This window comes from Vombatus ursinus, unplaced genomic scaffold (assembly GCF_900497805.2).
Source record: "Vombatus ursinus unplaced genomic scaffold, bare-nosed wombat genome assembly UNPS02000577.1, whole genome shotgun sequence".
NCBI classification, from domain to species: Eukaryota; Metazoa; Chordata; class Mammalia; order Diprotodontia; family Vombatidae; genus Vombatus; species Vombatus ursinus.
In genome coordinates, this window is record NW_020940355.1 from 25,341,729 (window position 1) to 25,368,647 (window position 26,919).

General features: G+C 35.9%; 1 protein-coding gene across 2 annotated transcripts in view; it reads right to left on the reverse strand.

Moving 5' to 3' along the window:
• EXOC2 (exocyst complex component 2) overlaps positions 1 to 26,919 on the reverse strand; it is a 231,880-nt gene that overhangs the window by 189,296 nt on the left and 15,665 nt on the right. For both annotated transcript variants that reach the window (XM_027841894.1, XM_027841975.1), the window contains one exon: positions 13,626 to 13,781. In XM_027841894.1, coding sequence (XP_027697695.1) covers positions 13,626 to 13,743 — 118 coding nt within the window. In that variant the 5' untranslated portion in view covers positions 13,744 to 13,781. The remainder of the gene's footprint in view (positions 1 to 13,625; positions 13,782 to 26,919) is intronic.

Genomic DNA, 26,919 nt, shown 5'->3' on the forward strand with positions numbered 1-26,919 from the left:
CACAGAAATGAGGTTGAAGAATCCTGTATGAGTTTCAGTATGAAGGACAGTTTGCCCAGACTCATGAAAGAGAGTAATGACTAATCATGATTGCAAGGGACTAATGATGAAACATGAGCAATCTCTCTCTATGTGTACATACATACACACATACATACATACATACATACATACATACACACACAGAGTTGTTTGTCCTTCATTTTCAAAGAAGACCAATGACATCATGGAGTGATGACTTGACTCATGTGTGAACTGGATTTAAGTGAGGCAGAGTTGCACAAAGCTGTCAGCCTCATTCTCTTTTCCAGAGTCATCAAAGTCCAGTGGCAAGACAATGGTCAAGATGACTGGTGATGGCCCAGGATGCAGTGGAAGACCTTGGAGTCTTCACCGTCTGACCAAGTTCTAAGTGCTTACTGCAGCTGCCTTCATGGTTGCTGGAGCAAATTGTTCTCATCTACCCATTCCACTGGGGGAAATCTTTACGTGCTTGGGGCAAACATTCTCCTAATTTACCAATAGGTTTGTGGCCCATCTGTTACCCTCAACCTGGTTCAGCCCATCTGCCAACATGGTTTACCCGAGTGTGGCTACTGTGAATGCTATAGCTTCATGGAGCCACAGGAGAAAGCCAAAGATGGATAAGCAGCCCTGAAAAGGGATTGGCAAGCTCTCACATCAGAGGTGCTAGTCTTCCTTGAACCCCTCCCCAATATATATATATATATATATATACACACATATATATATATATACAGTATATAAAGAAATACATATGTATATTTACTTATCTGTGTACACATTTTCCCCTGCTTCCTTCTGGAATAATTCCTTCAAGAGCAAATACCTTGAATACAGGCTCTGGTTTGGGTATTGTTTTTTGTCTTTCTATGCCTAGTGTAGTGCCTGGTATATACCACTTAATGAATACTAATTAGATTCAATTATTTCTTTCTGTATGTCACACACACACACACACACACACACACACACACACACGTCTCATTCTGTACCCTGGAGTATTTCATTTCTCCATCAGGAAGTGGGTAACATGTTTTACCATTAGTGCTCTGGAACTGTGGTTAGTTACTATGCTTCTCAGAATTCATAATTCTTTCAAGTTGTTTGCTTTACAATATTGTTGTCATTATATAAATTGTTCTCCTGGTTCTGTTTATTTCATTCAGCATCAGTCCATACAAGTCTTCCCAGGTTTCTCTGAAACCAAATCCTTCATTTCTTATAACAATAGTATTATATCACATTTATATACCATAATTGCTTCAGTCCTTCCTCAATCAAGGAGCACCTCCTCAGATTACTCTTCTTTGTCACCTCAAAAAAACCTACAACTATTTTTGTATATCCTTAGTTTGTTTTACTCGAGACTAAGTCTTCCCTTAATCTACCCTCCTTCTAATTCCCCTTTCTACCTTCTTTCCTTTCCTACCTATTTCCTTATGGAGTGAAATGTATTTCTCTACCCAACTGTGTGTATGTCAGAGAGTGAAGTTCAAGTGTCAGCCATACTTAACCTTTCCTTCTTGTTTACACAGACTTCTACTTGCACATCCTGATTATGTAAGATAATTTCCCCTAATCTTTCTTTCCCTTCTCCCCTCCTAGTATGTTTGTCTTCTCTCATTCTACTGTTATTTTAAAGTCATCAAGTCATAAGAGAATCAACCCCTAGCCATCTATCTAATTAGATTTCCTCTATGACCCCTGAGGTTAATAGAAGTCCGAGGGGACATATGCATCCTCTACCCATATTAGAATGTAAGCAGTTTACCCTTGTTTAAACTCTTATGCTTGCTCGTTCATGTTTACCTTTTTGTTTATCTTAACTCTGATGTCGGAACTTCAAAAATTCTATATAGCTTTGGTCTTTTTTATCAGGAAAGATTGGAAGTCCTCTATTTCATTAAAGGTACATTTTCTCCTCTACAACATTATACTCAGTTCACTTTTATTTATTTTCACTTTGCCTTCTGGTTCAAAGGTATCTGGGTAGTTTTCTTTTATGTCTTCTTGAACTATGATGTCTATGAAATGTCTTTCATTCATAACATTCAAGTAGTATAAGGATTACTAAATTTTTCCTCCTTAATCTTTTTTCCAGACCAGTTCTTTTTGTTGTGAGATGCCTTCAACTTTTATATTTCCTTCTATTTTTTCAGTCTTTTGACTTTGTTTTATTATTTCTTATTATCTCATGAGGTCACTGGTTTTTATCTGGTCCATTTAAATTTTCGGGGAGTTTTTTGCTTGGGGAAGGTTTCATACCATGTATGCTAAGCTATTAATTCTCTTTCCAATTCTTTCTTCCATAGCTCTCATTTCTTTTCCTTTTTTTTTTTTTTTGCTCTTATTTCATTGATTAAAAACATTTTTTTAAGTCTTCTAACTCTTGCTTCATCTCTCCCAGAAATTCTACTTGAATTCATACTAAGCCGTGTTTCGTTTTGAGGCTATGTTGTAGATGTTTTAGTGTCATTCTCTTCTAAGTTTATGGCTCATATGTCTTTATCTTGAGCCTGCCTGTTACCATAATAGTTTTTTATAGTGTGATCTTTTATTTTCTTTGCTCATTCTTCCAGACTGCTTCTTGAGTGAAGAAAGATCAAGATGGATGTGAACAGAAAAAAGGCCCTTTGATTTCACAATTAATAGAAAGCAGTTTCTAGTAAGTGGTGGGGTAGGAACCAGACTACAAGGGGTTGAGAAGTGAATAAAATTAAAGCGATAAATTAAAACAAGTAGTATAGACAATTTTTTCTAAGAATTTAGCTTTAAAATAAATGGATGACAAAGTATAACACTTAAAGCAGGTGTTCTTAACCTTTTTTGTGTGTCATGATCCCCTTTGGTAATGTGAAACCTACGGATCCCCTTATCAGAACAATGTTTTTAAATGATTTAAGGAAATGAAGTTAAATTTTAGTTAAAGGTTACTGAAAATAAGCACGTAATTTTTTTCCTATTCAAGTTCCCATACTCCCTGAAATCTAAGCACAGATTGTGAAACTCTTGTTAATAACTCTTGGCTTAAAGTGATAGCAGGGTCAATTAAAGGCTTTTTAAGAAATGGGGAGATCTGAACATAAGCAGCAGAGAAGAAGCCAGTACAGACTGATGACCAGAGAGAGAGAGGCATGGAACCAAAGGTTCAGGTAGAAGGGTAGGACTTAGCAAGGACCATCTGTTCCAAAACAAATGAGGAGAGAATTAGAAATTATGTTGAGGAGATGTAAGGTGTAGAATTGTAAAGAAGAAGGTAATCACAAAAGGACCTTACTTTTCTCAGTAAAGTACGAGTTAAGGTCCTTTTTTGAGAGCAAGGGGGAAAGGATAGTGGTAATATAAACAAGACAAAAGCCTGGTAGTTTTTACAATAAGTATGCCTTCATAGCAATAACATATTATAAAAATCACAGAATCTAAGAGTTGGAAGGGACCTCAGAGGTCATATAGTATAATTGCAACCTGAACAAAAATCCTCCCAACATATCTGACAAGTGGCTGTCTAACATCTACCTAAAAACATCCAGTAAGGGGAAAGTCACTACCTCCTAAGGCAGCCCTCTTTATTCACTTTCGGAAACCTTTAATTGTTTGGAAAATTTTCCCTTATATCAAGCAGAAATCTGGCTCTCAGCAATTCTACCCATTACCCTAAGTGCTAGAACCCACAGCCCAAGCAAAACACATCCACTCACTCTTTCACATGATATCAGAGTAAATACTTAAAGATAGCTAGCGTGATTCTTGCTCCCTTAAAAGTCTTCTCTTCCCTAATCTATATACTGATCCTCATATGGTGTTATCTCAAAGCCTATTATTATTCTGGTTTCCAGCTTATCAATATCCAGCCTTATCGTAACACCTAGAACAGCACACAATATTCTAGATGTAGAGTACAGGGCTTCTGTATAGGAGAGTTTTCATTTCTAATGCTAAAGATGATGACTCTCTTAATACAGTTTATGAGTAAATTAGTTATTTTTGATTACTAATTCTATTAAGGAACTGTTTTCTATGTGTAGCTAAGATGAAATACTCAGTTTCTTATAAATCAAGGGAGAGCTCTCAGCTCTTCTCCCAAGCTTGGTACCAGGATCTGCTGCTGTAGTTGCATTCCTGAGACAAGACAGTGAAGGTTGGAGTCAATGGATCTGGCAGTAGTGGGTACCTGGTAACTAGGGCTGCATTCAACTCAGGCAGAGTAGACATTACTAACCCCTTAACTGACTTCAACTACATGGTTTATGTATTTCAATATGATTCCACCCAGGGCAAGCTCAAGGACACTGTCAAAGCTGAGAATGAAAAGCTGGTGACCAATGGAAATGTCATCACCGTCTTCCAGGAGTGGAATCACACCAGTATTAAGTGGGGAGATGCTAGAGCTGAGTATGTTGGAATACCTTGGGCTCATCTGAAGGGGGGAACCCCTTCTGTTGATACCCCAATGTTCATGATGGGAGTGAACCATGAGTAGTATGATAATTCTCTTAAGACTGTCAGTAGGTTGGGGCAGCTAGGTGGCACAGTGGATACAGCACCAACCCTAGAATCAGGAGGACCTGAGTTCAAATGCAGTCTCAGACCAGACACTTGACACTTACTAGCTGTGTGACCCTGCACAAGTCACTTAAAAATCACTTAACCCCAACTGCCTCACCAAAAAAAAAAAAAAAAAGGTCATCAGTAATGCCGCCTATACTACCAATTGCTTAGTCCCCATGGCCAAGGTCATTCATGCCAACTTTGGCATTGTGGAAGGACTCATGACCACAGTCCATGCCATTACTGCTACCCAGAAGACAGTAAATGATCCCTCTGGCAAGCTGTAATGTGATGGGTATGGTGCTGCCCAAAACATCATCCCTGCTTCCCCTGGTACTGCTAAGACTGTGGGCAAGGTCACATTTGAGCTGAATGGGAAGTTCATAGGCATGGCCTTCTCTATTCCTACTCCCAATGAATCTGACCTGCCATCTAGAGAAACCTGCCAAATATGATGATATCAAGAAAGCGGTGAAGCAAGCATCAGAGGGACCTTTGAAGGACATCAAGGGCTACACAGAAGACCAGGTTGTATCCTATGACTTTAACAGTGACATCCACTCTTCTACCTTTGATGCTGGCATTGTTATTGCCCTTAAAGGCCATTCTGTCAAACTCATTTCCTGGTATGACAATGAGTAGGATTAGCGCAACAGAGTAGTAGACCTCACAGTCCACATGGACTCAAAGGAGTAAGCCCAAGCCAAAAAAGGAGTTCCACCACTGAGGAGCCCACATCCCTATACTGGCAATGCCAGGCCCTATTCATATCCTTGACCTAATGCACCCCAATAGTAGGGGGGAGAAATATAGAACCTATATTGTATACCATCAATAAAGTCACCGTATTCAATGCAAAAAAATAATAACAAATAAAGGGAGAAATCCTTCTAGGGGTTCCTTAGAATATATCACTAGAATTCTTATATTTTTAAACTTGCCTATTGATTTCTAAAGATAAAGAAGCTTTCTAAAGATATTCTACCAGACAGAAGCAGCAGAGCATAGTAGAAAGCTGAGTTTGTAATCAGAAAGCTCATAGGTCAAATCTCACCTCTGATTAGCCATGTAACCCTAAGCAAGTCACATGAACTGCACTGGGAGAAGGTATTCCCTACACCGAGTAAATCACAGATTCTCCCTGTATTTGCTACCAAACTGAAGTGATATTGAGTTCTGATGTGCATCAAAGTATAGCTAAATATGGTACTATTAGGTTTACTTATGAAAACTATTTACTCCAAAACCACAGAAATTGACATTTTTTGAAATAATCTAACACAGCAGAGTGGCAATGAAGGATACTAATGAGTAACTTATATTCTAGCAGGTTCAGAAGTAGCATATGATCTGCAAATTCAGTGTCAGCTATTTTTCTAACTTTGCATTTTCCATTTGTATTTTTCATTTCTAAAGAGCAGTGACCAATTTAATAAATATTTATGAGGGAAAACAGGCCAGAATGTGTGTGGTTAGAAACCAAACACTTCACACTTTTTCTCTTCTTATTATTTAACTTTCTTGTGTTGCTCAAAGGTCAAGCTTAGGGATGCCAATAATTTTGTCAGATATCAAGAACACATCAAGTGATGCCAAATCTGGTTTAAAATACTGAAGAGAGGAACTCAAGTCATCTTTTATTACAACTAAAAGCACTAAGCACTGCTTAGAAAGAACATGATATTAAATATAAAGGGATATAACTAGGTTTCTTTAGGCCTAGCCAATAAGCTTTGTATTATATTGCTTGGAATCATGGCATTTAGGGAGTTCTCTAAAACCAAACTTTATTCACACATGAAGGGAATTTTACTATTTTAAAAGAACTTCTAAGCATTTCTTTGGTAATGAATGTTCTATTTTTTTTTAATTCAGTACTGAAATAAGTTTTTTATGGTAAAAAAAAAAGAATCCAGTGGATTTAAAAATCTGCTTGGAGCAAAAAGAAAAAATAAATAAATCTGTTTCAATAATAGATGTCATGGCAGATTCTCAAAATAAAAGGGCTTCTTACTTGGGTCCCATATTAGTAACTCCCAATGAATCTGACCTGCCATCTAGAGAAACCTGGGTCCCATATTAGTAAAGTGTTTTGCTAGTAGACTTTAGACTGAACATAAACTCCATCTCTAAGATACATGAGAGATAATTCTAAAAATTATCTTAAATTTTTTAGGATATTATCCTAAAGAAAATTATTCTTAAAAAAAATCTTAAAAAATTCTAATCCTAAAACTTTGATCACCTTAGAAACATTACATATATTACCATCCATGAAGATGGAGGTAGACAGAAAACTACTTTAAAAGAATATTTTATTCATATAGCAGTGGTTATTGTCAAGTTTTGATTTACAATCTCATCTAAGAATTATGCATGATAAAGCCACAGCCTCAAATTCCCTAGCCACTGGTGAACTGATAGGTCAGCACTATTTACTTTAAGTTATACCACTTACCCCTATAGCAGAAAGGATATCTGCATTTTCATTCAGGATGTTAGCTTAAATTAGAGAATTATGAATTTAACAAAAAGCCATCTACATATAAAGTAGAAAGTCAAATAATCAATTACATATCTGTAGTTCTATGTCTTGATTTCTTAAGTCTAGCATTCTTATTATGGCTTAGAAAGTAGAAAAATCCATGCCACAAATGATGATAAAATGATTTTTAGGATCTTGTGGACAGTCAAATAAAGTACTTTTTTGTACAGTTTTATTTGGCCATTGCTGTTACTGTGTAGGTTAAAAAATCCTATAGTCAGTCAGTCAACAAGTATTTATTTGGGACCTACTATGTGATAAGCACTGCACTAAGTGTCACAGATAAAAAGAAAGGCAAAAGACAGTCCCTGTTCTTAAGAAATTCACAATCTAAGGAGAGTCTTACCTTGCTTTGCCAAACAACAGGCATATCAAAAAATGAATTTCAGCAAGGCTAAAAAAAGTATTACATACAAAAAGCATAGCTACAGTTATGGATAAAAAATTACACAGGATATCACTGCCCATGTTTCAGAGCACAAGTTAACATTGTGATTAGCAACCAGTTTTAAACTAAACCTCCGTCCTAAAGAATCTCAGGATTTTTTCTATTTACAGCAACAATAGTTAGAATAACTGTCCACAGCATAAAAAAACATAAGATTAGACAAGTCTACCCCAATAAAAATAGAAATGCATTTTTAAGTATTTTTTGAAATTTTTGCTAAAGAATTCAGAATGAATGAATGAAAAAAATTATTAAGCATAGTACCACAGGATAAAACAATAGTAAATGGAATATACTGTAAATGGAATATAATGTATTCAAAATACATATGGTAACAGACTGAGAACTGGAAGCAATCTCAGGGATAATCTAGTAGAAACCTCTCATTTTATAGATGATGAAACTGAAGCCCAGGAAGGTTTAATGATTCATTCAGTGTCATTGAACAGTAAGTATTAGAGGCAGAACTGAAAACAAGGTCTTCTAGCTCCACAGCTTCAGATCTTTCCAACGTACTATGCTGCTTCTATCATGAATTATAACCTAGCATCACTTTTCAATATTTTTCTTCTTAGTTTACTTGATGGCCTTGATCAAATTATTTAATTTTTCCTCTCAATTGTAATGGAAGGTCAATAAATTATAATCCATATGATAATGTCCAGTATGTTATCTGTTGGGAAATTTCTTAAGCAGAAAGGAGTTGGCCCTCCTGGAGCTGTTTTGCTTCTAGAGGGTCTTTAAGACTAGAAGTCAAAGAAAGAAAGTAGCCAAACTCAATTGAAAAAGATAGCACAACAAGGAAGACTGTGTTAACAGCAGCTTCCACATCCAAGACTTCAGCCTTAGTTTACATAACGTTTCAGAACTGCTAAAAGTACACAGCCAATAAGCAATTGAGAATAGCAGAAATTTAGGACAGATTAAAAAATACTTTTCAAAAAAGGAAAAGAAGTACAGGAAGTGGGGGGATTGGGAAAAACAAGAGAAAACAGTCCCTATTCAAAAGCAGTAAAGAAGAAGTGACCAATATTTTTAGAATAGTTAAAAAGAAGTCTGTTTGATCAAAGGCATGAGGGTTAAGGTAATTTTTATAGTGAAAGGTACAGGTATCCTCCTATCCAAGAATGATAAATTGCTTTTGTAATAAATGAAACCATTATGCAATACTATGTCTTTGTATAGTTTATTTCTTCTTCTAACTTACAGGTCCAGTGCAAGTTTTGAAATAATCCTTTAGATTATTTGTATCTGGGGTGAGAAATGTACAGGTATACCTTAAACGCCACATATTGGAACCTCTGTCTTGTATTTAGCCTCCATATTTGTAGTCAATCTGAATGCCATGTATATACTCCTTTTGTACAGAGAATATGAGCTAAAAAATAGTAATAGTTCATATTTATATAACACTATATAATTTACAAAACACTTTCCTCAGAACAACCCTGTGAGGCAAGGCAAAATTATTATGAATTATTATTACCAATCAAATTCATCAAGTACTTATTAAGTTCCTACTTTGAAAAACATACTGTAATAGGAACTTGGAATATAAAAATGAATAAAGAAACCAAATATCTGTGGGGATGCAGCAGGTTTTTAAATAGCAGGTTTTTCCCATTTGTATGATCTCTTTGGGATACAGCCCTAGAAATGCTATTGCTGGGTCAAAGGGTGTGTACATTTTTATAGTCCTTTGGGCATAGTTCCAAATTGTTCTCCGAAATGGTTGGATCATTTAACAACTCCACCAACAATGCATTAGTGTTACATTGTCTAATTTGCACCTTAATTAGGTGAATTTGGCAGCTGTGTGGAGAAAGGATTGAAGAGAGAAGAGGTTAGAAGCAAGAAGAACAATTAGGGAGTTATTATGATAGTCCAGGAAAAAGGTGATGAGTGCCTGAACTAGGGAGATGGACATATAAATGGAGAGAACAGAATGGGCAAGAGAGAACCAAAAGTCACAGGATGACTCCCAAGGATATAAATCTAAATAACAGCAAGAATGCTAGAGCCCTCAACAGAAAAGGAGAAGTTTGGAGGACAAATGGATTTATATTGTGGAGAATTTTATGAGTTTCACTTTGGAAGGTTAAGTTTGACATGCCAACAGGAAATCCAATTGAAGATATCTATAAGCTATTAGGGAAGAGAAGGGAGAGAGAAGAAGCACTTATTAAGTACCTACTATGTAGGTGCTACATGCTTGATAAATATCTCATTTTATCCTTACAAGAAACTATGGAAGTAGGTGCTAGTATACATATACATACATGTACACATATACATACACATGTACACACACAGAGACACATACACAATATCTCCTTTGATCCTCTGATCTTTACAACAAACTTGGGAGGTCAGCACTATGATGTTATGTATGCGTATAATGTAAATATATGTGTAATGTAAATTATACTGTAAATATAAATATGATATATAAGAATTATCAGATATAAATTAATAATAATAGCTAACATTTACATAGCACTTAATCTATGCCAGGCACTGTGCTAAGAGCTTTAAAAATATTCTTTCATTTGATCCTCATAATCAACTTGGGAAGTAGATGCTATTATTATCCTCATTTGACAGATAAGGAAACTGAGGCAAAAAGAGGCTAAATGACCTGCCCAGGATCATACTGTTAAAAGTGTCAGAGGATGGATTTGAATTCAGGTCTTCCTGATCTGAATATGCATACAAACATACACACCATGTTTGTTGTAAGGGTCAATTGAGATAATGTTTGCAAAAAAGTGCTTATACTGCCTGGCACGTAGGTGACACCAAATCAATGCTTATTCTCTTCCCTATTATTATCCCTATTTTAGGAAACTGAGGCAGACAGAAGTTAAGTGACTTGCTCAGGGTAACAGAGATAGTGAATGTCTAAGGCCCGATGTGAACTAAGGTTTTGCCAACTCGAGGCCCAGTGATTTACCCACACTGTAGCACCGAACTGCCTAGGTTCACTACAGGACTGGCATTCTGACACAAGATTAGACTTCAGGAATTTTCACTGGCTTGTCCCCCATGCATGGAATGCTCTCCTTCCTCATTTCTACTTCCTACTTTTCCTACCTTCCATCAAATCCCTGTTAACATCTCATCTTTTATAAGAAGGCTTTCCTCATCCCCCTTAATTGTAGGGCCTTTTTTATTATCTCCAATTTATCCTATACCCATGATTACATTGTGAACTCCTCGAGAGCAGAGATGGTTTTTTGCCTTTCCTTGTATTCCCAATGCTTAGCACAGGGCTTGGTACATAACAGGCACTTAATAAATGTCTGTTGACTTTGTCGAGGAAACCCCAAATGGAGTCACAAAGAGTTGACAGGACTGAAACGACTGAGCAACAATAATGTGCTAGGCACATTCTAAACACTTTATCTCATTTGATCCTTACAACAATCCTGTGATGTATATGCTGTTATTATCCCCATTTGAAAGCTAAGGAAACTGAGGCAGATAGAGGTTAAGGGATTTACCCAGGGTCATACAACTAGTAAGTAATCTGAAGCTGGGGGTGGGGGGTGGAGAAGGGGAGACAGAGAGAAAGAGAGACAATGAGAATATTAGGAAGCAAATGTATAGAAATGATAACTGAATCCATGGGAATGGATAAGAACAACAAAGGAGAGAGTGTAGAAATGAGAGAGAAGTGAGCTAATGATAGAGCTTTGGGAATAGTTGCACTTAGGAAATGGGAAATATATGACAATGAAATGGCAAAGGATACAAAGAAGAATGGTAATTAAGTCAAATTTATAAGAATACAAGTCATTCCCCAGTTGATAAATGGTTGAAGGATATGAACAGGCAATTCTCAGATAAAGAAATTAAAGCCATCTACAGTCATATGAAAAAATGCTCTAAATCACTATTGATTAGAGAAACAAAAATCAAAACAGCTCTTAGATACCACATCACACCTATCAGATTGGCCAACATGACAAAACAGGAAAATTCTAAATGTTGGAGAAGATATGGGAAAATTGTAACACTAATGCATTGTTGGTGGAGTTGTTAAATGATCCAACCATTTCGGAGAACAATTTGGAACTATGCCCAAAGGACTATAAAAATGTACACACCCTTTGACCCAGCAATAGCATTTCTAGGGCTGTATCCCAAAGAGATCATACAAATGGGAAAAGGACCCACATATACAAAAATATTTATAGCAGCTCTTTTTGTGGTGGTAAAGAATTGAAAATTGAGGGAATGTTCACCAATTGCGGAATGGCTGAACAAGTTGTGGTATATCAATGTAATGGAATACTATTGTGCTATAAGAAATGATGAGCAGGCAGAATTCAAAAACACCTGGAAAGACTTGTATGGTCTGATGCTAAGTGAAATGAGCAGAATAAGGAGAATGTTGTACACAGTAACAGCCACATTGTGCGATGAGTAATGTTGATAGATTTAGCCGTTCTCAGCAATGCAAGAATCTAAAACATCTCCAAAGGTCTCATGACGGAAAATGCTATCCACATCCAAAGAAAGACCTATGGAGTCTGAATGCATATCGAAGCATACTATTTGCTATTTTTTTTTCTTCTGCTTTGTTTTGTTTCCTCTTTCTGGTGGTTCCTCCTAATTCTTCCTTACAACATCACTAATGTGAAAATATATTTAATAGGAATATATATGTACAGCCTGTATCAGATTGCGAGCCATCTTGGGGAGGGAGGGGGGAAAGAAGGGGGAGAAAAATTTAAAACTTATAAGCTTATGGAAGTGATTGTTGATAAATCAAAATAAATTAATAAATTTTTTTTTAAAAAAAGAATGGTTATTATGGTTAGACAGAAAAGACAAAAACCAGGAGAATTACTAAACAGGCTCAATGGTCTTTTGACTGAATCCAATGTTCTTTCCACCACAGAACTGACTATTTAGGCCTAATATCCATGCTAAACAATATTACAGTAGATACAGAGTTAGATTTACAATCAGGAAGATTTGGGTTTTAATTCAGATTCTTGTCATTTATTAGCTACATGACCATGCTGTGGCAAGTCATTTAACCTCTCAGAGCCTCAGTTTCCTTATGTGTAAGACAGGGATAATAAAACCTGTATCTTAATAGGGTTGCTGAAGTCCACATGAGATAGGGGTGTGTAACAGTACTGCGTAATAATATCAATGATAATAATAAATAGCTAGTATTCATACTAACTCTCTCTCTCTCTCTATATATATATATATAAAATACCTACTAACTCTCTCTCTCTCTCTCTCTATATATACATATAATACCTACTACATGTCAGGCCTCCTGTGCTAAGCACTTTATTGCTGTTGTTGTTCAGTCATTTTTTAGTCATGTCCAACTCTTCAGGATCCCATTTGGGGCTTTTATGGAAGTGCTTTGCCATTTCCTTCTCCAGTTCATTTTATAGAAAAGGAAATTGAGGCAAACAGGGTTGAGTGACTTGCCCAGGGTCACACAGCCAGTATCTGAGGCCACATTTGAACTCAGGAAGACGACTCATCCTTACTTGAGGCCCAGCACTCTATCCACTACACCACCTAAGCTAAGATCATTAGAATTCATTAGATCCTTACAACAACCAAGGGAGGTTGGTGATATTATTATCACCATCTTTATAAGTTGAGGATAACTGAGGCAAACAAATTAAGTGACTTGCCCAGGGTCATACAGCTAATAAATGTCTGAGGCGACTGAATTCAAGGAAATCAAAGATTTTGCTTTGATGATAAAGTAACGATAGTATGAATTAGGACAGGGGCTCTGGAAATAGAGAGGCAATACTAAATCTTGGAGACATTAAGAAGGAAGAATAAACAGAAATGGATGACTGATGGCATATAAGGTTTATGATTTGATAAACTCATGACTATAATAATGAATTAAGTAAGCAATAATTTTTCATTTTCATTCCAGATCATCCTCTATAAATAACTCTGATGTGATTTCAAATAAAATCTCTCTCTTCATCTATTCAACATAATACATACAAGTTTATTCCCCACAAAGTTAAAAGAACATTTTGGTAAATGCTCTTTTCAACCTACCTATGAGGTCAGTTGGCCCAGTTCCCAAGTTTTCTCCTCTGATTGTAACCTTTGTCCATGAGATACCTTCATTTGGCGAGATGCCTGTTACAAGTGGAGGTTGTCGTGATCGAGACATGCTATAAGGGAACTTGTAATGAAGTTGTAGATAGTGACCTGTGAAAATTAAGATCAATTCAATGTACTGTGAAAGGAAAAAAAATTCAACAAAAATATGTACACTCAACATTCAGAAGATAATAAAAAAAGTGTTCTTGGTTGTCTAATGATCCAACAGTTAAGATTTGTTGCATAGCAATCTTGTTCAAAGTACTTCATTGGACACTGACTGACAATTACATATTTAATTTAAAACAAGTGGCCTATACTCAAGGAGTTTTCATTCTAATGGTACATGGGATATAAACAACATATATCACTATAGCAAAAACTGTCATAGATAATTTATGAATTGTGCTGTTTTTCTCAACCACTTTCAATTTGGCTTCCAACTGCATCATTCAATTGAAACCTCTTTTTCCAAAGTTTCCAGTGATCTCATAATATCCAAATATTTGTCTTATTTCTCATCCTTTTTAATCTTTCTGCAGCATATGACACTTTTCACAACAGTCCTGGATATTTTCTCCTGTGCAGGTTTTTGTGACACTGTTCTAGAATAGTTGGTTCTTATTTAATTTTCTGAGGGTTTCTTTTCAGGTTCCTTTGATAAATCAATCATTCAATCAATCAATCAATCAACAAGTATTTATTAAGCACTTAAGATGTGCCAGTCCAAGAAAAACAAAAACAGTCCTGGGACCGAAGGAGTTTACATTTTAATGAAGATATCATGCAGATAAATGGCACATATTCAATTCAATTCAATAAACATATATTAAGTACTATGTGCCAGGCATGGTGTTACACACTGGGGAGACAAGAAAGTCTGAAAGTTCCTGCCTTCAAGGAATTTACAATCTAACGGAGGGAGGGAAGGGGAGACAACACACAAAAGGCAGGGGTGGGAAGGGGGAAGAGCAACAAGGGTGCCATGTTATCTGGAGGGAAAACCAAGCAGAGGAGCTGATGGAAAATGGAGTTACCTAGAAAGTTTTGAAAATTCTGAGCCTCTACAGGGGAAGGCTTTTGGAGGAGTTTATTGCTCTGCTCTCCAGCCCTCCAATTAGAGGAGAGAAGTAACATATACATGGAAGATAAGCTAAGAGGGGGAGGTTCTAGCTGCTAGAGGGACCAGGAAAGGGCAGCCACAGTTAGTAGGCAAAACATGGATAAAGAATGATTAAAGGAGAAAAAGGAGTAGTAGTCCGAGAGGTAGAAAGAGAGCTAAGAAAGAGCAGTGTCACAGAAATACAGAGGGGGCTTTGCAAAGATAGTAAAGTAGGAGGACGCAGTATAGACCAGATTGTGTATACAACTGTTCCAACAAAGACCAAGGAAGAACAACAGACCAAGTAGAAATATAGAAATTCAAGGAGAAAACACAGTTCATCATTTCTGAAAAACTTAAGAATTCTGATCAATTCTATGATCATTCACAATTCTAGAGAGCAACGAAGGATGCTATCAACCTCCTAACAAACAGTTAATAAATTCAAAGTACAGAATGAGACATATATTTTTGAAAATGGCCAAAGTAGAAATGTTTTTCTTGACTAGCATATTTGCTAGGAATGTTTTGTTTTTGTTTTTGTTTTTCCAACTGGGGTTGAAGAGAGAAGAGAGGGAGGGGTAGGTAATAGAGTTGCCAAAACAAAAGAAAGAAAAGAGGTTCATTGAAGTATTAAAAAAAAATACAGAGAAGAAAACAGAAGAAAAGTCAACGGGAAACAGACATACATGACAGCTTTTAAAGTTATATGTTGAATTTAGCATATGCTTAAAAAGAAATATAAGGCATAGATAACAGATATTTGCAGTTTCACGTACAATCCTTTTTATGTTCTACTTTATATACCAAAATGCTCATTTTACTTATTAAGTTCAGAATTTTTAAAAAGATAAAAACACATTTTAAAGACAAGTATGAAATGATTTGGTTATATTTAAAGATATAATATAAATCTGTCAATTTAAACACACCAACTATGCTATGAAAGTTTACATGAGAAGAGAGTTGTGAATCAAAGTCAAAAGGTAGACTTGACTTTAATGTTTTAAATGAAGTATATAAGGAATGGAACAAACAGAAAAGTTCACGGAAAGGAAGTAATGAATAATGAAGATGATATATTAGTTACAAATACAGAATCTTATTATATTTTGAGTTAGAATAGACTTGGGACAAATCAAATAATTCTTAAAATGGGACTTTTTGTTAACTATGTCTCTTCAAATATGTTTTATAGCGAATCTGTTACAAGTATTTCCTAGAAAGAATATTATTAATTTATAAACAAGAAATAATTCAGTAAAGCTAAAATAGATAAATATAAAAAGCTTGGGAACATGGCCAAGATGCACTAGAGCCAGAATTTCTACAATAACTTTAGCAGACATTAGAAATGTATGTTGTATAAAAGACGCAGTAACACTGCAGGAAAGATAACTATTAATGGGAGATTAGAAAATTAACCTGCCACTTTGATTAATGCATATAGACCAATTCTTGACAAAGGAGAATACAAAATTCAACTGAGATGTAGAATTACGTCCTATTTGTATAATACGATCACACTGAGTGGTGACTTAATTATCTTTTTGACACTATTAAGCAATGTCCTATGTTGTACATCATAAATCAGTTAATCATCTGTCTTTAACAGAATTATTTTCAGAACTTTACCTAGCTAAAACAAATAACCACCTAAATAAAAAGCCTGTTTTTTTTTAAAAAACAATAGGATGTTTTAAAAAAAACCACCTTCAAGTATAAGACATTACCACTGAATTCTTTTAAATATCCATATTATTTATTGAATAGTATATAAAAGCATAACAATGCATATATATAGTCCCAAGTAATTTTAATATATACTAGGGGCCACCAAAAAAGTCTCACCAAAATATTTCATGGTGACCTTTCATAAATCACAAACTTTTAGTGTTGAAAGGGAATTGATAAATCAACTAGTCTAATCTCATCATTTTACAGAGAAAGAAATCAAAACCCATGAGAGGTCAAGTGCTTTGAGTCCAGGGCTCTTCCTACTCCATGTACTTCCTCCAGCCAAATCCTTTAGGGTGCTGGAAAGACGACATGCTCAGCACTAACTGGTTTTGAATTACAGGGATTCTGGCTCCTACCAATTATCCATACAGTCAAATGAAATCCTGAACTGCCTCTGATCTAAAAAACAAGACAAAAAAATTCCAGATTCTTATCAGGAAGAATGTGAAAAGGAGTTCAGGGAAATCACAAGCTAAACTAGGCTACCTCTACCCTAAAGTCAAAAGTAAAGGTAAAGTAAAAACTGTAGGTTAGGTGGAAGGTTCTCTGGATCACTGCAACCAGTCAAGAATCAGTCCCAAATTTCTGGCTATATCTACAACTCCAAAGCTCAGATGTATTCTGGAAATATAAATCAAGGGTACTAGAAGACCTAGGACAGACCAGTGTCTCATGTGCAAGAGTGTACACCACAGCTCACATAAACTATCAGAATGTTTAGCTGTAATACAAAGAGGTTTTCTTCCAAACATAAAATACACTTATACTCCAGGGATACTAGAACAAGAGAAAAACCTCCAGTGTTTTGGATATATTATCTTCAAAAAGATCTATGGGAAACCTTGCATAAGGATCCCATAGGATGAGGAGGTATAGTCTTTTTTTCTTTTTCAAACAAATTAGTATAGAGCCATCAATCAATAATAAATCAACATTTATTAGGTGCCTACCACATACCAAGTTCTGTGCTAAGTACAGAGGACACAAAAAGAGGTTAAAGACAGTCCTTAGCCTCAAGGAGTTTATGATCTTATGGAGGAGACAGTATGCAAACAAACAGACACGTAGTAATTATATACAAGATAAATAGGAAATAATTAACAGAAGGAAGGCACTTTTTAAGAGAGCTTGAGTAAGGCTTCCTGTAAAAGTTGAGACTTGAGCTGGGACTTAATAAATTCTAGAGAGGTCAGTAGGCAGAGAGGAGTGAGAGCGCTCCAGACACTGGGGCAGCCAAAGAAAATGCTCTTTAAAGAGCAAGAAATGATTGTCTTATTCACGAAGAGCCTAGAGGGCAGTGTCACTGAATCCTCTCCCATTCTCATAAACTTGATTTTTTGAACAAGTGAAAGACTTCATATCTATCCCTAATATCATCTTTTTAAATAGCCCAATGTTTTACCATGTCAAGATTTTTTTGGATCCCAACTCTGTCCTTTAGTTTGTTAGTTAGCTCTCTCAGCTTCATGTCATCTGCAAATTTGATGAGCACAATAACTTCGGCCTTATTCAAGCCACTGATAAAATCATTAAACAGCATAAGATCAAAGCCCTCCTGACAAGCCGACATAAAACTATTAATGACTGCTCTTTGAGTACAGCATTTCACCAGTTTTAAAACCAACTGCCTGTATTATGGTATACATCTCATCTTCTCTACAAGAATAGGAAGAAAGAATGTCTAGGTGAAATATAGCCACATTACTGCTTTAGTCTACTGTTTTAGAAAAGCCCAAACTAACTTGCCTCCCTTCACTCCTTACATTACAACCAACTATCTTGCTGCTCTGGGGCCCTGCTGTCCTGACTTAGGACTGCCTCTACATGATTACTATTTCAGGAAAATTCAGCCACCACGCTTCACTCCCCACTCTCTGGACATCTCTTCCACAGTCTCTTTGCCACCCTGAAGGAACTTCTAACCTATGGCTCTACTGTCCTGAATGGTGAATGCCAATCCAGAATCACTATTTTGGGAAAACTCCAACCTCCCACCTGCCTCACTCTTCACTCTATGGATATTTCTTTCATAATCTTCCCTACCCTTTCGTAACCACTCACGTATGCTTCTAGAAACATGAACTGGATCAATACTACTCTGCTACAGTTCCTGGATGGTTTATGGTCCTACTCACTACTCCCATAATTTTCTCATCCAAAGTGTCCCAACCAAATGGTGGTTAATATTCTTCTAGCATACTGTCTTCAGCTCCTAGAGCACAGGGGACTGCCTTAGTTTTTGTATTTCTAACCCCAATGCTTAGCACATAGTAAACAGTTTTAACAAATGCTTTCAATCATTCATTCTAAAGTTAATAATCCTATCAAAAAAAGTAAATAACATCTTTAGAATCAATCCCCTTCTTTCCATTCACATGCCCACACCCTAGTTCAGGCTCCCCTAGTCCAAACAACTGCCATAGCCTTCTAATTATTCTGCCTGCCTCAAGTCTGTCTCCTCTCCAATCCTGCTCTCCACACATCTGAGAAAGTTATATTTCTAAAGCATTGATCTAACCATGTCATTCTCCCACTTTAAAAGTTCCATGGCTCTCCTACTGCCTCTAAGATAAAACATAAACTCCCCTGGTCAACATTTAAATTCTTTCATAATAGGCTCCAGCCCAGCTGTCCAGGCTTGTAATATATTATTCCGTTTCTTGTACTTTCATTTCAGCCAAGCCAGCATATGAATTTTTCTCATATACAACATTCCATCTCCCATCTCCATTCCTTTACCCAAGTTTCCCCTGCCTTACCCACCTCCCCCACTTGGCATGCCCTTAGTCCTTATGGCTGCCTCTTTGATTCCCTAGGCTCCCTTCAAAGCCCAGCTCAAGTGCCACATCCTAAGGGCTTATTCTGGTTCCACCAGCCCCCTACACTAAAATTATTTTAATTCATCTTTTATATGCTTTCTAATTACTTATGAATGTGCATGTTATTTCAATTAAGCTTCTTGAAGGCTAGGGCTCTCATTTTTGTCTTCTCATCCTGGGGCCCTAGTATAGTTTCTGGAACATAGCAGGTGCTTAATGATTTCTAGATGACTGCTTTTTATTCTTGTATCTCCCAACATCTAGCATAATACCTAGCACATAGTAGACTTTCAAAAAATGTCTGTTGATTTGAATTGAAAAAGTGATGGATTTAGAGTTGGAATACCTGAGTTTGAATCACAGCTCTGCAACTTGCTACCTGTGTGGCCTCGGCTAGTTCCACAAGCGCCCTGTCTCAGTTTTCTCATCTCTCAAAGGAGGATGCTGAAGTTAGATGACCTCTAAAATACTTTCCAGCTCTAAATCTGAGATCCTATGAACTGAAATGATTTGCCTATGGTCCCAAATACATAAGGGAGCTCATGCAAATCACACCACTTTCATGGCCAGAGTTTCTTCAAATATAAAATAAAGGGACTGAACTTACACGGTCTTTTCCAGTTTTATGATTCTACGAGATTGTTACATGGAGTCAAAGGGTGACTCATATTTTTTAATTCAACTTTAACTCAAAAAGTAATAATAAGTGTTGTAGGATTTCGGGAACTGGCACTCTCTAGCTCTTTCCACGATAAGATGAATGAAAATAATAAAAACTATGAGCCTCCCAACATGCTTATATTCTTTTAACAGATTTCTATACTTATTACAAAATATTTTTAATACCTCACTAGAGAAGGATCTAAAAGCTTTAAGGCATTGTATTTATATTTCAAATTTTAGGTGGTCTGTTATTCATTTTTCATTAACAACAACCGGCTTCTGAGAACAACTGAATGACTTATGCAGACTACTAAATTATCCCTACAATTCTAGAAATCAAGCAATATTCCAAATAATATTATTTTAAAATCGGTATGTTTGGAAAATGTACAACATAAGTTTAAAGCTATTCAAAAACAAAGGTTTCAAACAAAAGTATAATACCATATGACAGTGTTGAGGAATTCCACAATGGCCTACTTAGCTTCATGAAGTATAACAAAATATAAGAAAGAATAATATCAAGATACACTTGGAGAAGTCCTTTCTGATGATGCACTGTAACCATAAAAAAACACTCAATTATCATAGCATCATAGTTTAAATGGGTAGTTATTAATTTTTCCAGTAAAACCAAGAAACTTTTCATTTCCTCTGGCTATAACATTCTCTCTCTCTCTCTCTCTAGCTTCTGTGGCTTAAAATCTTCACGTCTATTTGCAGACCAAAGGAAAAATTGGAAGAGATGCTTAAAACAGACCTATGATGTTATTTCTGTGTTTGAACACCAAGAAAATTTAGGAAATTTCATATTTCTATAAGTTTCTGTTGATCATTCAAAAGATATATTAGTATAGTTGACATTTAATGTTTGCCAAAACACTAATAAATGCATAGCATTTAAAAATTATTTTGTCTTCAGAGTGGCTTTAAATTGATATATTTTTCAAAAATCTATACGTTATTTAGGAACATAGAAAAATTCTTCCTTGAAGCCACAAATCCCATCCTTAATTTTATGAAAATGTAGGGTACTCCCAATTATCTTGAAGTGGTATCTTAAAATGAAGAATTTAAATTTAATTCACGTTTGTACCCAGAGGCAGAACCATTCATCACTTTTAGAAGAGATAGAAGATATCAAAGTAATAAGGACAGGGTATAGGAATTTTAAAAGACTCAAAAACAACATTTTATAGTTAATTGATCTAATGAATATTCAGCAATTAAAGTATAATTTACCAGTCAGATGATAATTTTTTTCTGTCCAGACTTGCAGTTTTATTTGTATAGAGAATTTCAGGTAAGGTAACTCCTTCATTCAAAGGAGATCATCAACTCTTCTACAACTTAAAGCCTTTGAAAGATGTCTGGGGCACCAAGAGGTTAAGTGACTTGCCAGGGTCACAACCAGTTTATATTAAAAAAACTTCAACCTGAGTCTTCCTGACTCCCAAACCATCTCTTTATCCATTATGTCATGCTACCTTTCAAATAAATATAATATTACTACAAGCATGTTGGTATCAATGAATAATATTTGAATACATAGTACTATGAAGAACTTCAAATCACTAATGTAGTCCAACTCTCATTTTATAGATGAGGAAACTGAGCTCCAGAATGGCCAAATTTCTCAAAGGTCACACAGCAAGTTCAACTCAATTCAACAAACATTTATTAAGAGGCTACCATGTGCCAGGTACCTTGCTTGAGAATATAAAGACAAAAATGACAATAGTTTCTACCCTTAAGGAGCTTACATTCCATTGGTAATTACATGAAAAATTTTGTCAAAGTTTATCAGTTTTCATGAAAAATGATAATTTATCAGTTTCCATGATAGCATGATAGAAGATAAACTACTAGTACCAGAACTTCCACTATATCAAAATGTAATATACACTGAAATATGAAAAACACTGAAATTGAACTTACTAATATCATTAAATCAAATCAGAATTTATTACTGATAAAAATACTATTATGAAAATTCACTACAGAGTAAGTTTGCAAAGTTAAGAACTTCAACATGAAAGTTATAAAAGAATATTAATATAAATACTTGATTTTCTTTAAATACAGGATGGTGGAAATTAGGAAAGCCTATAATTAGGGTAACCTGATTTTTATTAATGATTATTTGTAGAGCTTTTTATTATGTGATAATAGAAAACTATGGAGAAAATGACTAGTTTATAAAAGCATTATAAACAATATCAATGAATATAAACTTGAATATTTCCCTTGTAAGTTAAAAAAAAGGTCAACATATTCAACTGAATCTGAAATGTAACCATGGAGTACTTCAAACTTTGATGGTAGACAGGTTCCCTAAGATGCTGATACCAACACATGTTTCAAATATATATACATACATATATATACACATATATATACACACACACATATACATATATACACATATATGTGTGAAAACATATAAACACACATATATACATATACACACATATATAAGTTTCTTTCAACAACAATTAAAAATTTTTTTTTCAATGAGGATAAGTTAGTGCAAGCAAAAACCTACATTCTACAGAAATTTATGGAGGTAAGAGAATAGGGGTGTCTTTGATTAATTAGAAATCCCATCAGAAAATGTGTAGGTGCATATGTGCACATGTACACACATATGCTTTTATAGAAATTTCTACAGAATTGAAGAACACAAACATATATATATATTTTTTTTTTGGTGAGGCAATTGGGGTTACGTGACTTGCCCAGAGTCACACAGCCAATGAGTGTTACGTGTCTGAGGCCACATTTGAACTCAGGTCCTCCCGACTCCAGGGCCAGTGCTCTATCCACTGCACCACCTAGCTGCCCCAGGAAACATATACTTTTAAAGGTTAACCTTATATTTTCTATTGGAAATGTTGCTATACATTCACATTTTCTGCTGTTCTAATATTTGTAATAAAGCATTAATGCCACATAATAGAATATATGATGATTTCACAATACCAATGCCCTTTTCAGAGTAGATACTTAAAAACATTTTATTTAATTGAATATCACATGTACCTGCTATACTAATTTTAACAATGACTATAGCTCACTTAAGAACATCAAAGACTTATCTCAGTTTTAATACCACAAAGGAAATGACAGTTCTAAATGTTCATTTCTGTTATTAAAGCACTTTATTTTGAAATTAAAAAGAACATCAACTAAAAAGGGCTAATTCTATGCTATATAATACAGGGTGGCAGTTGTCTGGATTAAAACGTAAAATAATTTAGTGACCTAAAGTAAAAGATTTGTTTCTATTAATTGTGGCGATCAATTAAAGGCTAACAAATATGTATATAATGAATGCCCATCATTCAATAGTTTGCTAAATACTGTTATGAGGGCTGGGTTTTCACAAGCCCTGCCCAAGCAGTGATACTTTACTAAATAGAACATTAATTCAGTACTGAAATTAAATCACTTTACCAGAAAAGTAAATTTTAATTTTTAAAGTAATCACTAATGAAAGTGAAAGGCTCATATTTCTTAGATACATATAGCTCTATGTTGTTGCTGAATTGTTCAAATTGCGTCCAACTCTATGACCCCATTTGGGATTTTCTTGGCAAAGGTACTGGGGTGGTATGCCATTTCCTTCTCCAGCTCATTTTACAGAGGAGGAACTGAAGCAAACAAGTTTAAGTGACTTGCTCAGGGTCATACAGCTAGTAAGTGTCTGAGATCCTCCAGGGTTGGCACTTTATCCACCACACCACCTAGCTGCACTATACTAGTAGAGAAAATAACAACATTCCTAATAGTCTAGTTTTTATAGGTTTCATTTTAGAAGAGAGGCCACAATATCTCATTTACCCAGCACATTTTAGGAATGTGGCATAGATGAATTTTCCAGACAAACTAACCCCTTTGAATTTCACTTTTATTTTTTGTTAAATACTATTTTTTAACGGAAATCCTTTTAACGTATCCCCTTTTTCTCATTATGAACATAATTATTCTACAGCACTGCCCTCGAGCTATCTGGACTCCTAGATTGGACCCCTTGCCACCAAAATTGTTCAAGACAAGAATCTTTCTCTTCATCTCTAAGTCTTCGTAATATAAATTTAAAGGATGCCTAGGAGAAAACCTCCTTTCTCTGCTACAACTTCCTACTCCCTTATCCCCATCCACCTTAGAGTTATTCCCCACTACATTCCTTTCCTACTCTGCCATTTTTTTCATTGTGCCTTCTGAACCCCATATTTTATTATCAACAAATGATCTTCCAGACCTTTTCCTCTCTCACACATTTTCTATCTCCTTGAAATCACAGAAACCTGGTTCCCACAAAAAACGACAACAGCAACAACAAAAACCACATATACATACACAGACACATACCACCACCACCTATACCAACGAGCAACAAACACATTACATCCCGGGCCACACAACACTGTCTACAAGGCACTGGACTTGGGAGTCAGAAAGACATTGATTCAAATCCCAACTGAGACACTAGTTGTGTGAACCTGTGTCTCAGATTCCTGATCAGTAAAATTGGGGTAGGAGAGACTGGCCTCAGTGGTCTCTAAGGTCTCTTCCATCTCTAAACCTACGATACAATGATGATTTTCTCCAGTACTGAAAGAACTTTCTCTCAATGTCTCCCCACTCCTCCGTATATACACGGAGCCAGGGAGAGTTGGTGTACACTCCTTGTTCTTCACCACCTTCCAGATCCTCCTCATACCATTATCACTTAGAAATTTCTTAAGTGAACTTTTCTCCATTTAGATATATCACCCTATCAGAGCCCGGTGGCAGTTATCTGCTAGCCCTCAGGACATTCCTCCTCTTTTCTCAAGGAATTCAGAACCTAACTCACTGCCTTCTTCAACTCCACCTTCAATACTTATTATACTTGGGAACCTCAATATATATGTTGGTATTTATTCCCTCAAACAACCTGGCAATCCAGTTCAGTTTCAGGATCCACGACCCACCACAATCCAGCGAAGTGACCAGCATATCAGCCCAGCCCCGACTCAGGGATGGTTATACCCTAATCTCATCACCAACCACAACTGTTCCACCTCCACAAGACAGAACTCAAAAATTCTTCTATAGGATCTTAACCTTCTTGCTTTCCCAGGTCATCTCCCCTGCTCTGGCCTCACTTTTCTCCCTTTGAAATTCTGTCACTTTAGTTAACTTCCCTCTATCCTCATATCCTCTGTCCTATAATCACTCATCTTTTTTTATACACCTAGATGATCCCACAATCTACTTTCTCTGAGTCTATTTAGAATATTGCTGAATACAACAGAATGATGTACCATAACCATACCAACTACCCCAAATTTATGTGACATAATGTGAACTGGGTCCACTGATTCATAGTAATTATTTCAGCTAAGTAGCACAGTGGATAGAGTACTGGACATAGAGTCAGAAAGACCTGAGTTCAAATCTAGCTCAGACACTTTCCAGCTGTGCGAACCAGGGCAAGTCATTTAACCTCTGTATGCCTCGGTTTCTTCATCTGTAAAATAAGGATAACTCCCAAGATTGTTATAAAAGTACATAAAATATTTGCAAAACAGTTTGCAAAACTTAAATCACTATGTAAATGACAATTATTACTATTAGCTTTGCTCTTCCATAACTAACTTCCTACCATATACCCCAAAGCATCCATTCCAAACCTACCCTCAAACCACCTACACACCACCCTCTCCATATTCCCTATAAGCAGAGACCTCTGTCTCCCTTTACTGAGAAAATTGAGGTGACCTGTTATGAATTCCCTCTTCTCTCCTATTATATCCCTCAAATGCCTTCAATATAATCTCCTATTCTTTCTTCCTTATTCTAGGACAGGAGAAAGAGGTGGTCCTTTTAGAAAAGGTTAATTCATCTATTTGTGCCCCTAATCTCATTCTCTTCAACAGCTTGCCTTACCCTTGCCACCCTCAATCACACCTCTCTATATAATCTTAAATGTCTCTTTATTCATTGGCTCAAACTCCCAAAAAAAGAAAAAAAAAGATATCCACACTCTTTCCTTCTACTTCTTATTTTCCAATCACTTCTCAACTTCTTACAACTTGGCTTCTTACTCCACCACTCAACTAAAACTGCAGTCTTCAAAGTTACCAATGATCTCAATTATAAAAATCCAAAGTCATTTTCTTATTCTCTGTTCTTCTGATCTCCCAGCAAAATTTGACACTGCAGACCTACTCTTCCTCCTGGATCATCATTAAATGATCCATGGTTTTTCATGATACTGCTTTCTTCTGGTTCTGTTTCTCTCCTTAGTTCTATTCCCACATCATTACCCGTCTTTTGAAACCAAGGAGACCTGAGGTCAAATCCTGTTTTGTGATCCTAAACAAGTCACTTAACTTCTCGAGGTCTGTTTCCTAATCTGTAAAATGGAGATAACAGCATCTATCTCAAAGGGTTGTTGTGAGAATCAAAGGAGATACCATATGTAAAATACCTTGCAAACCTTAGGGTGCTATATAAATGCTAGCTACTATTATTATTCTGCAAGTTGATGCCCAAGGAAGTATTTTAAACTAACAATCTTTCTTCTAAGACACACCAATCTGATTTCCCTGTTTCTATTGGGGGCACTACCATACTTCTAATCACCCAGATTCATACCCTTGGAGTTATCCTCAACTCTTCCTTCTCCTTCAATCCACATATCCAATCAGGTGCCAAATCTTTTCAGTTTTGCCTCCGCAACATATCTTAAATCTTTCTCCTTTTTTGTACTCACAGAGCCACTATCCTAGTTCAGGCTTTAACTGGTGCTCACCTGGACTATTTCATTAACTGATTAGGTCTCACTACTTTTGCCAAAATACAACCCCCATTCCTATTAAAAACACTTGAAAACATAAGAATAAATGAAGCTTTTCTAAAAATGATTAAG